The following is a 12,692-nucleotide window of genomic DNA, read 5'->3' as shown; positions in this document are numbered from 1 at the left end:
ACTTTAAAATATAAAAGATGCTGTTCTCTTTATGTATGAATAGTATACTTGCTCTTTATAGGTGTCAATGAAAATGGCTGTGTTCTTGATCAAGACCAGTGTTTTGATCGCTTTGCCTCGCTGCAGGAAGTTGGTGAGGGATGCTGAGTGCTGTCCTGTCAGATGGCAAAGCTTGCTGAAACTACCAGCCATCTCTTGAAACAGCAACATGGAGGACTGACCCAGAGACGAGCCCAAACTCGCTACATTATGACATAGCAGATCAATCAATATCCAATTATAAAACACAATAACAATCCACAAGATCGAAACGAAAAGTGCAATGAGTAAAAAAGAATCCGTTACATACCACGACCTAGTAGGGGGCTCAGGATTTGGCTCTTCACCTTGCTGAGGATGCAGTAGAACTTCCTCTCTGACGAAGCAAGCTCGTGAACTGTCGCTATGAAACCCATTGCGTTCTGATCGGCCAAGGCCAAACAATTCAGTCCTCCCCCAAACACTTTGCTCACATAACCAATCTTCACAAAGGAAACAGCAAAATTAGAATAAATTGCTGCTTTACATTAAACAATTAATCACAAACATTGAAATAACACAATAGTATACGTATACTATATGTATATGTACTGGCAACTAAACAGGTAAAATCTACTAATGAAGCGCAAATTAGCATCTGGTTTAAGAAATGCTGTTTTTGGGCTTTAAATAATGACGCAAATAACAGTAAAGTGACTAGCGCAAACCTTAGTAAATCACCTTGCATGATTCATTTAAATACTCTCCTCCCATACATTTTTTGTCTGAAAGAAAAACTCCTAAAAATGCAAATTCAATAAGGTCACCTGCAAAAATAATTGTCCTTTTCAGCGTTAATTTTTAACTGCGTCTTTAGTAAATTCTGACAGTAGTTTTTTAATGCCTAAAGAAGGTTTGGATTGGCACAAGCTGTTAGTAAATTGGACCCATAGCGTCTTGTGGAATGTCTAGTTTGTTTAATCACATTGTGTTATTATTATGTATTGCATTTTTTATCATTAATAATAAAAATAAAATCTTCTTCTATGTCACTGATTTTGTATTGTAATTATGTACTGAATGTATAACAATATTCACTGAAGAAGAATAGAATCAACTAATTTAAGGGTTTATTGTCATTTTACTAACAGCCAATCCACAGCAAAAATAATTTTTTGTAAAAGTAATGAACTGTTATTACAGTGTATACGAACATTCATGCAGAAGGGCAGAAGGGTGGGCGTCTGGGTGTAGGTCCCAGAGAGAGGATGAGCACTGTCGGAGTTCGCCAGCACCTGCTCTCCGCTATAGTAGAGAATAGGCTGATAACAGTCTCCATCAGCCAGCAGCAAAGTGTGCGTTTGCCCTGCTGCCACGTCCCACACACGGATACCGTCAGAGATCTATCGAAACACGCACAACTGCACATTCATTTTTATACAAGGAAAGGAATACCTTAAAAGGGAAGGTTTGCAGAAAAGGTGAATGCACATCATGAAAAAATTAAAGGATGTATACCATGGTGAGATTAGGAACTGTGCAGGGAGCATTCATATGACCCAGCTGCCCAAATTTGTCACTTCCCCAGGAATAAACCTGTTAGAGAGGAGAAATACACTCTGATTGTTATTAAGAAAAGGTGAAAAATGAACTGTGTAGGGATCTAGAAAATAAAGATCCTTTTAAAAATATAAACAGACAAATAATGAATTAATCATTTTAAACCAGTGTTGTTATTGTAAACTAAAACTATTAAAAATCAATTTCAGTAATTGAAATACAAATGAAATGAAATATAAACATCAGATGAAAATTTGAAATGTTGCCTTGGAAAGTAAAATATAAAAATAAAAACTACTTCAAAATACTAAAGTAAATATATAGTAAAGTGTATATATATATATATATATATATATGTGTGTGTGTATGTATATATATATATATATACATACAGTATATGAAGAGTTCAGATGCAAAAGCCTCTAAGTGCCATTTGAAATTTTCTTCTTTAATGATGATTTTTATCAAGCTTGTATATTTAAGTTCAGTGATTTCACTTAAATGGCAATGATAATTACCTATTAATTGTTATTTAAGTGAAATTACTGAACTTAAATGTACAAGTTTGATAAAAATCATCATTAAAGAAGAAAATTTCAAATGGCATTTAGAGGATTTTGCATCTGAACTCTTCATATATATACACTAAAATAGCACTTATTTTTAAAAGCCAAATTCTACACTATCCAGCACCTTCTACACTGATGTACTACACTGTCCACAAAATTGAAGCTATATTCACCAATAACAGAATTCGCTGTTATCATAACAAAGGCAATGACAAGCCGGATTGTGTTGACGATCTGAAAGCTGGTAAGGTAACGTTAGCTAGTAGCTACCAACGTAAAGTTTGTATAAAGCAAGATTTCTGATAAGAAAATCATACATTAAGCATTTGCAATGCTTTATGGGATAAAAAGTAATATCCTCATATATACAGTCTTGCATCTTTTTCATGTATATAGATTTTTGCTATGAATCAAACATTAGGTTCGGTTCAAGGCTTACAACTCTTTGGAAAGAATTCTGCAGAATCAAATGAAGAAATATTCTGAAGCCCCTCCTTACCTGACACTGAGCTGTCAGCGCCAAGGAGTGATTTGCTCCAGCTGTGATCTTGACAACTTCCTTTTTACTCAGACTCTTAATGCAGAGAGGCTGTAACCTGCAACGAGCAAACAAAAATGTTTCCAGTCATGCACTGTGGTCAAGGAAACCAACAGTTAAACATAAATAAAACACTTATGTGTTTATGAGGGCTATATTGTACCTGGGCAAATAGTCTCCATGACCTAGCTGACCTTCCTGGCCCCTCCCCCAACTCCACACCTCAGTGTAGAGGGAAGGAAGGAGATTTCTGGATTCTGAGATAGAGGTTGTTGTCACTGCACCTCTCAAATTGTTGGTTCGATGACTGTCAGAAGGCGACACTGCAATTCAACAAAACAGTGTAATACAAATGTTCTTAAATAAGTAAAATTTCTACAAGAAGTTCTTTTAAGGGTTAGTTCAACATGAGGGTGAGTAAATTTGACAGATGGTTTATTTTGGGGTCAACTGTCCCTTTAAAGTAACTTTAATAATTTTAGAGTTTCAACAGTGATCTTGGTACTACAATTAACATTGATGCAGCATCATGCAAAATAAAAGCTTTCAGTAACTGCTTTCAGTGCCATTGTAGAAATACCCTGTGTGCAGTCAGCCACAGCCATTTCTTTTTCAAGCCCTAAAAGGGGGTTTCCATAAAGTAAGTAGTATTCGACATGCTTTACTATGTTGGTGGCTGGCCTCAATAATAAGCTTGAAACAGATTTTAGGCCTTTTAGGCCAGTGCTGCATTGCAACTGAAAAATTTTAAAATATTAGGCATATTGTTTTGCCTTGTAAATTTAAACTATCACATATAAAATATATCTTTTTTTTTTTGTTTTGGTGATGATTAGCTAGTAAAATAGTCCTGATGAAATTCTGAATGAAAAGTGAAATTCTAAATGAATAGCCCAACAGTTGGGCCATCAGAAATAAAACCCTGATTGGTTGATTAAGACAACACACTTTATAGCGACTTTTACATTAAACCAAATAATCAGTTAGTAATTAATCCAATTACTAACAGTTTATTAAGCCATTAGTTAAAGGCTCAAACTGAAAAGCCTTCAAATAAACACCTCAATCAATCCGACTGAGCTCAATGCTTGGAGCAGGAGAATTAATATTTACTAAATACACTTAATGCACATGTAAACTTATATGTGAATGTAAAGTTTAGAGCTTATATATAGATATAAAAACATATTTTAAAAAAGCCACAAGGTTTACCTGGAGAGAAACCAGGTAAAGACTGTCTGCGTTCTTGTGCTTCAGTGTCCTCTAATGTGATGTCCATAAGACTGGTGCACTCCTTACTTTGCAGAGAATTGGCTGGACAGAAGTCCATTCCAGCAGTGTCTCCACCCTCCTCACAGGACTCAAATAAACATCCACTGCTGATTAAAAGGTCACTGATGCAAATGCCTCCATCCACACTTGAGTGTTGTGAAGAATCATCAGAAGTGGAATCCAATGTTGGTAATAAATTGAGAGAGTGTTTCTGGTCTGTGACAGTATCTGATGCACTGCGTTGTCTGACAGAAGCTGCGATCCTATCAGGTCTGCTCAGTGTAGGTGAAGAGGGACGTAATGTAAGCTCATCACTTTGGTCTGATCGGAAAGGACACGTGAGGGATGTCTGACGGCTCGGAGGATGGGAACCTCCTACTGAGGTGGCCTCGGCCTGCTCAGCGAGGGTCTGATCCGAAATCCTTTTGAGGTAGTCTTTCAGAGCCTGCTCATCAGGGTAGGGAGTGCTATTGGTTCGTCGCAGACGTACATCCCCAACTTCAGATACAGCAAGGTCTAGTTGAGTCTCCTGGCTTGTGATATTTTGCTGAGATCCGAATGAGGATCCCTGGCCTGCACAAATGTTATTCGAGGTGAGAGGGGATACTTGGGAGTTGGGCGAGAAGTTTTTGGTTTCTGGCGTCCGAGCTGGAGAACTTTGTCCTGATCTTTGACCTTGTTTAGTATCAGCCAGTTCCACTCCAAGTGGACAGTAATGCTCATCGGAAATAATCACATGGTCATCCTTTTCAGTCATGGTGAAAAGGCTCTGCTTACACTGCCCACATCTATCCCGAGTTTGCTGACTGGCTTCTGGGGAAGGAAGAAACTGAACCAGAGCCAGGCTGTGGAACCCACCACAAGCAATCTGAATCACATATCTTCCCACTAAATGCTCCACCTTCTGGGGTGTCCATACCGGGAATACGCTGGTAACCAGTCCCAGCTGGCAGCCACTTCCCCAGGCCCACACCTCATGCTTTCTTGACAGGGCCAGAGTGTGCTGCGCTCCACAGGCCACGTTTAGGACTTGGACTAGTTGCGGTGGATGGGTCTCACCATCCACCACACTGACAGGAGTGGGATTGGGTACCTGCTCCATTCCAGAGATGCCACACTGGCCATGGGAGTTTTCGCCCCACATGTGGATGTGCCCATCCACTGTTACAGCAGAAGAGTGATAGCTGCCCGCCGACACGGAGATCACATGCTGTTCTCTCAGCGCGCTCTCTAAAACAGGGCCGGCAGGATGAGAGCTGACTCGTTTCCACGGCTGCTCGCCAAAACTATACACATGCCCATCTGAGAAAGGAATACGTTTGACAATTAGTCTGTGTCCAAAAGATTTCATGAGAAATCTCTTTATCTCAATCTATACCCAATTTTCCAAAAGAAAATTGACATAGGTATTTAAGAATACTTTTCTTCTAACTTTCAAAATCCAGAGAACGTCCTTCAGATTCTTAAAATTGCTAGAACTACTGTAACCAAGCAGTTCAAATGGCTTGAAAGTATTATTCCCACAGAAAACAATTACATGTTTAAAGGGTTAGAGAGAGAGTGGAAAACAGCCATGAAATTTTTAAATATTACAGATTTATCGGCATCAAAAACTACAGTACTGTAGTATGCGCTAAGTTAATCTCAGGAGTGTAATATATATATATATACACACACGTATATATGTATATAGTTATTTATACACGAATGTATGTATGTGAATTTTATCCTATGAAATATGATAATAGTTGCAGTCATGAGTTCATTTTGCACTGTCCTTCAGAAACTAAATTAAACACTTGCATGTTTCCCAGAAACCAAAGTTGCCTGTAATTTACTCTGATCATTGTATTCAAAACTTTTTCTCTTGTTGCATTGTGTTGCTTTATTGAGCATCAGTCAGAATGTTTGACCCTTTTGTAATAGTTATGTATGAGATCAACTGTCCTTGATGTGATAAGATTGATCTCAAAATCATACAGCGCTAAAAAAGAGTTCAAATACCTGGCTTCTCAAAACAGAAAAAAAAAATGTAGGGCAGAGGGGAACTTAGGAATTGATTGGATGGTTGTGGTTTGCTATGCTGTGATCTCAAGTGAGCCTAAAAACTTTAGAGAAGAGATGTCACTGCAAGAGGGAGAGGAAGTTAGTTGATGAAATATTACAAGGACACATAATAGGTAGGCCAAATAATAGGCCTATGTGCACGACCATTGATAAATAATTTATAATAAATACTGCAATATTCCATTAAAAAAACAAGTTTAAATTTAATTTCATGGTACTTTCAGGTACTCAGGACAAACAAAGGACTCATAAACAACTCACAATCCCGAAACATGTAAACAGTCATATATTATCGGGCAATGGCATAGTACTAAGACTCAAGCATTTGTAAACTTTTAAATGGGATGTTTGTATTAGATTTAGTTATTCTTTTGGTCTTATGGACTATCTGCTATGTGAAATAGCTTATTCAAGATAGTACTAAATAAAAACAACAACCTATTTTTATGATTTTGTTAACATGATTAACATTCTGCAGATTCTGCCAAGTGCGTGTAAACTTATGACCACAACTATGTATCTCGTCGTTTCATTCTCGTTTCAGGAGAGATCTGACCTTCCGTCAGGAGAAGTCCATGTACATTTCCCAGGGCAGCATGACGCACAGGCCTGGACAGAAGCAGTCTCTCTGGGGTCACACCGCAGAAATAGCCCTGCCATCTGTAGAGCACACCTTTCTCTCTAGAGCCCTCATCTTCGCCAGAGCTAGAAGGAACGATCGAACAAACAAACGCATTCGTTTTTTAATATGTATATAAAGAGGTCAACATCTTTCAAAAATCAATTTTGGGTTCAACTGTGTGGGAAAATAACAGCATACGTGTTTACGTCACGAGGGAGAACAAGTAATGACAGAAAAGTTATTTTAGACGTTTTTTTTTTTCTTTAAAAAATGTCACTTTATAACAGAAATTTGCAACGCACCTGCTCTGTTCCTCCATCAGCATTATTTAATCCATTATTTTAGACGGTGTGACAGCCACTCTAGTAACTAAATTCAGATCAAATGGTGAATTAAGCGGGCTTTACAAGCGAAATTTGCTGACACAAACGTCCTCACGCACGCATTACTAACTCGAAATCACATTGAAACCGCCCTATAGAGCAAAAAAAAAAAAAGTTACGCTCGCTTGCGTTCAATAAGTCTATTTACAAAACTTTTCATTGTATTTTTCGCGAAATGTGTGACATTTAATTTCTACAGAAGCTTAAGGGAGAGTCGGCTTTTGATATCTGAAAGTAAGTGAAAGCTCGCGATTGAAGTTGACAGCTATGTGAAGTTTGTTTTGGGTATGGAAAGCGCGGAGGGTCAAAATAGTTTCAATGTTCAGATTTACGTAACGCGGATGTTTGCTGAAAATCCTCTAGAACTCTGATCAAATTTCTTTAACTTTAGCAATGCAACTGTGAAAATAGTTACTGGGAATAAAGTGCCTTCTAAAGTGCTTTTAAATCTATCATTGTATATATTGTATTTACATGTATAGGCTAAATGATACAGTCCATATCTAAAAATAGGCCTAGCCTATATTTATATAAATATAAAATAATAATGTTAATAATTCTTTACATTTATACTCAAAGCACTTTACATAGAAGGGGGAATCTCCTCAACCACCACTAGTGTGCACTGCAGCATCCACCTGGATGATGCGACGGCAGCCATTATTGTGCTAGAACGCCCACCACACCACACACCGGCTTACTGTTGGAGAGGAGACCGTGATGAAGCCAAAATGTATAGGCCTAAACATTTTTTAATTATCATGTAAATCTTATTTCTCACGTTTTTCATTTATCTTCATCCTTTAAATCTGTAAGGCCTTTTACCTGTATCTGCATAGGCTATTACCTGTCCTTCACTTGTCTCTTTCCCTATATTTTTGACACTGTAAAGCTCTCTTTTTTAAAAAAGAACAACCTATTTTAAATAATCTAAAAAAAAATACGTTTGTATATGCGTCTTTTCTCGAGTTTCGTATTTTATGCATCAGGCTTTTATTGCTCATATAAGAAAATGGCTTAGGGGCCTAGGCCTATACTCAAGGAGAAATAAACACCTGGTGAATTTCTGATGTAGGCTAATGTAAATCAATGTAAATCTATAACAGTATCGCTCTACTTACATAAAATGCATATAAATATCAGTTTAGTTGTCAATATCTCCCAATGTTATGTCTTATAAGATAATATTTAAATAGTTTTATGATCAAAGCTCTGTAGTTTTAACTTTTCCAAACATAATGCAGTGCAATACAATGACAATTGAGAGACGTATAAACAATCTTCTAAAGCCTCATGTACAGTATATCATATTTGATACTACCATTTAAACATGATTTTTCTAAACAAATAAATAAATAAATGATGTATGGATAAAGTTGCTTCTAGTGAGTGTTCATCTTGAAATATTGCTAGCAATATAAAAAGTTATTATCATATTTACTTTATATTTATAAATTAGTAAAACATGAGTACCGCGATCTGGAGGGGGATGCTCTTAGAATGATAAAGGCCTTTTTACCTTGCTAAAGACAATAAGAGGCATGTATTAGATTGTGTAGAAATGTGTACAACAAACTTTTTCAGCAAATTTTTTTCTTTATCATGCATGTTAATTACTTAAATTCCTTCGAGATTTGCATGAGAGTTAAGACATTTTCTTTATCCTTCCTTGTCTACAACATATATATTCATGTACATTTTACATTTTATCAATGAGACCCTGTGTAAAAATACAGTTCATCTCATCCTCATGAATGACACAAAATCTGCCAGTTCTTGCAGTGAGATGTTATTCCACTCTTCCACCAAGGCACTTTTTTTTTGTTTTTGTATGTAAAAAAAATTCCACAGGTGCATATGCAATAGTTGTTAATGGCTCATTGAAAAACATTGTTTAAACCATTTACAATAAAGATCTATAAAGCTTATTTGGATTTTACAAAATTATCTTTAAAATACAATATCCTTTTGCTGAGTTTACTTTACAAAATCGATAGCATGATGTAAACAGTGTGGAAACTGCAATTAGTTTCACTAACCAGCAGGGGGCACAACAATCCTACTGATGAATTCACAATAGCTGTTCACGATTCACAACATCAAAGTTGATCATGAACTATCCTGTAATGGCTTCATGGCTAATAACCTTGAAATAGTGATAATGGTGCTCCACACAATGCTAAAACCTACTTTGTGTCATGACTTCTAAATGACCTCAGTTTTTGCTCAACAAACCAAAAAACAGCAACAAAAAAGTAACGATCTGTCTCAGAACAAGACTCAGACAACCGCACTGTGAAAAACCATAATGTCACATAAAAGTTGGCTTGGAGGAGGAAAAAAGGTCAACAGCAAGTAACATAAAATAGAAAACAGTAAAACGTCTTGGGTTTGGGCAGGAGAAACCACGAGCAGTAAAAAAAGCCAGCGAAGGATTGGCAGGTATAAGATATCTCTGCAGGACACCCGCAGGAGCCCAGACTCTCACACGCACACCCTCCACATCTCCTCCACGAAGCTCTCCTTCGTGATCTCGGCTTGTTTTCGCTTTTAGTGTTTTCTATATAAAACACACAGCTTTGCCCTGTGGAACTTGGCCCTGCATTTTAGTATGTGTGGTCATAAACACTAACACGAAATGGTGGGAGAAGAAAGACGTGTGTAAGAGAGTGAGAGAGAGAGAGGGGGCAAGGTTGAACTTCACATCACATTCATCCTGGTTCTGTCAGTGAACTCATCAGGCTGTGTAAAGACTCATGCATGTGTAATGGTCACCTTTTTTGTTTGGACCAATTAGTTAAGTCTGTCTGTCACTCTCAGCATGTGTCAGGCCTTGTTTGACCTCTGTATCTGTTCTGTTTCAGGCTGTGAATGGAGAATTCATTGATTTAACAAGCATTGGATGAGAATTTTAGGAATGTTTCACACTCATTGTCAAACATTTCTACTATACAAGTCTTGTAAAAAAAAAAAAACAACAACAACAAAAAAAAAACAACAACTTTAAAGTCACCATGAAATCAAAATTGACAATAAGGTTTTTTTTTTTATGGAACTTTGCAGTATTTATTATATATATATATATACATATATGAATTAATATTTGTGATATTTAATCAATTTAACTTCCCTTACCTCTTGTAATGGCATCTCTCATCTTCTGATGCGTGTTTACTGGTGTGAGGGTGGATCAACCTGTCACTCACATGACATCACAGCAATTGCAAACCACAACCATCCAATCAACTTCGAATGGATAAAATCAAGTCCTGCCCTATATATTTTTTTTTCTTGATGGAGAAGATGTATGTCACAATAAGGTAGAAACGACAATGGCAACTTCAGTTTCATGCTGATTTTAGATATAGTTCATAGTGATATAGTTCACTGCTGCACTATAAATAAATAGTATTAAAAAGATTAAAAGCCTAAGGTATAAAGACTTATTTTCAGAAAATACATCTTTAAATTCATCCTGAAAAAATGTTTGTTTTACTGAGATAATTCAAACAATGACCTAATTTCTAATTAGTCTTTTCTGACTTGTTTTCCAGTAAAAAAATAACCTAAACATTGTTAAAAAACTAGATGAATTTACTCAGGAGGAACACAGATATTAATACTTTTTAAAATTATTTATCTATAAAAATAAAAAGTAGACCTAATTCAAGACAAATCTTTTTTTGACATATTTGCTCAAGTAAAAATTGCATTGCAATGGGTCTGGGGATAGTAGATCCCTCCTGTGATTATAAATGTTTAACTGTTGCTTTATGCTGTGACTCTTGCGACCATTCATCAGCTATATTAAGTCACTAAGTGTCTGTCGTCATGCTCTCCACTCCTACAGCCTTTTTCTGTCCTTTATTCTATTAGCATGTGGTTCTAATACAGCCCCTGTAACAGGGCTTATCTGCAGCTGGTCTCCTGTGCTGTATGATCATCTGTGTGGGAACAGAATGTGTGTTCAATGTGTTTCAGCATTAATGGCTGAGTTTGAGCTGCAATAAACTCATGCACTGACTGCGGTCCAATCTAACAAAGACCTGAGCCAGTGACCTTGCATTAGCCAAATAAAGCACTTAACCAGAACTGAAGCCCACCTGTGCTGTTTCGTGTATATTTACTGGTACTCTTTTGATGAGACTTCAGTTTGGCTACATTTCCAGTTTCAGAGAGCTCGATGAAAATAATGGCCCACTGAGGAGATGAGTGACATAACAACACCGTGACCGGAGAAACATTCACATCTTCACATTCACAACTTCACATTCTCTCTAACAGGAAGCAGCTGTGGTTCATCACGGACGTTTTTGACAATAGAGCCGGGACAGGACTGCAGTGACCAATATACTCGCTCTCAGAAAACCTGGAATTTTTGTTAACTTTTAACACTGCCCTGATGAACAGACTCTCAAGCCTAATTCTCCAAACTAACTAATTCTCAAAATGTGGTTAACCAGCAAAAAAAACAATGCAATCAGGTTAACGTGTGTTACATGTAACACTTTTTGAGCAGACGGGGAGTGTTGTAACACTATTTAATAACTATTTTCATTTAAAGTGCTTAAAGTCACAATGAAATCAAAACTGACAATTCTTATTTTTTATGGAATATTGCTGCTTGCAGCTTTAATTATAAATGATTTTTCTGTTTCATTATCTATAATCTTCTCCTTGCTCTTGACTTATCTTCTCTTGATGATGTGCAAAAAAAAATTATAATGAAGATATTAAAACAAAAAGTGTTATAATCATCCTGATGAAAGACCAACAGGGTGATAACCAAAGTGTTGAAATTTGACACAAGTCCATGCATTTCATTTAGATTTTGTTCTATTTGTTGGGACAAATGTGTCCTGGGACAAGAGAAAATGTGTCCCCGGGACAAGAGTCTTGTTTTCTGAAATGTGGCCTTTGCATGACACAAGCAAAAAGATTTCACATTACACGATGGACCAAAATCATTTGAAAAATTACTACAATACAGGCTTATTTACAAGGATCAAATGTGGCATATTTATCACTACAAAAATTCTCTTGTGTGCAAAGCATTTAACAGCAGCATGATGCAATAACCACAGGAGACATCATTTCAACAAACGCTGCTCTAAGCAAATTGGTAAGTGATGCGCTGAACGCTCTGATCCTGCTCGTTTCCATTATTTTGCAGGCAGAGGAAGCAGCTGGGCTGAGGTCTCTTTGGGGAACCAGGGGGAAAGATCCAGGCCTCTACACCCATCACAGTCCCACAGCAGCAGCTCAGTGATCAAAGCCAGACATGTGGATTGGGTGTGATGGGCAGAGGGAAATGAGGTGGGTTGCACGGGGCTGATGGGGGTGGATGATGTACAGCGTTCAGGCCTTGGATTGAGAGGGGGTTTGTGGGGGTGTAGGAGAGCCGGTTGAGGGATGAGAGCATGGGGTAGAGGGTGAAACAGGGGCCTCGGTGCAACACTGAGGGGACAAATGTGAGGACATGGCTGGCTGTATTAATTCCTTAAACATGGTTTCAAGACAAAGAAAATAAATAGGTCTTTGCGTCTGTGTGCGTGTGTGTCTGTGTGTTCGAGAGAGACAGAGAGAGAGAGGCACTTAAGTAACTGAGGCTAAGGGTGTTTACATGTGTGAGTTGAGCTCTGATTGGGACACTGTTCCAATTT

At 37.4% G+C, this 12,692-nt stretch overlaps 1 protein-coding gene across 1 annotated transcript in view; it reads right to left on the bottom strand.

Moving 5' to 3' along the window:
• als2a (alsin Rho guanine nucleotide exchange factor ALS2 a) overlaps positions 1-7,315 on the bottom strand; it is a 51,519-nt gene extending 44,204 nt beyond the window's left edge. Inside the window, exons 1-9 of the mRNA XM_039683311.2 lie at positions 6,949-7,315; positions 6,581-6,729; positions 3,898-5,259; positions 2,849-3,008; positions 2,647-2,743; positions 1,537-1,614; positions 1,233-1,421; positions 350-521; positions 53-242 (exon numbers count right to left, since the gene is read on the bottom strand). Of these exons, the coding sequence (XP_039539245.2) occupies positions 53-242; positions 350-521; positions 1,233-1,421; positions 1,537-1,614; positions 2,647-2,743; positions 2,849-3,008; positions 3,898-5,259; positions 6,581-6,729; positions 6,949-6,971 (2,420 nt within the window). The 5' untranslated portion in view covers positions 6,972-7,315. The remainder of the gene's footprint in view (positions 1-52; positions 243-349; positions 522-1,232; positions 1,422-1,536; positions 1,615-2,646; positions 2,744-2,848; positions 3,009-3,897; positions 5,260-6,580; positions 6,730-6,948) is intronic.
• Between the last annotated feature and the right edge of the window lie 5,377 nt (positions 7,316-12,692).

This window comes from Pimephales promelas, chromosome 7 (assembly GCF_988280905.1).
Source record: "Pimephales promelas chromosome 7, fPimPro1.hap1.1, whole genome shotgun sequence".
Classification (NCBI taxonomy): Eukaryota; Metazoa; Chordata; class Actinopteri; order Cypriniformes; family Leuciscidae; genus Pimephales; species Pimephales promelas.
This window is presented reverse-complemented; position numbering and strand designations above follow the sequence as displayed.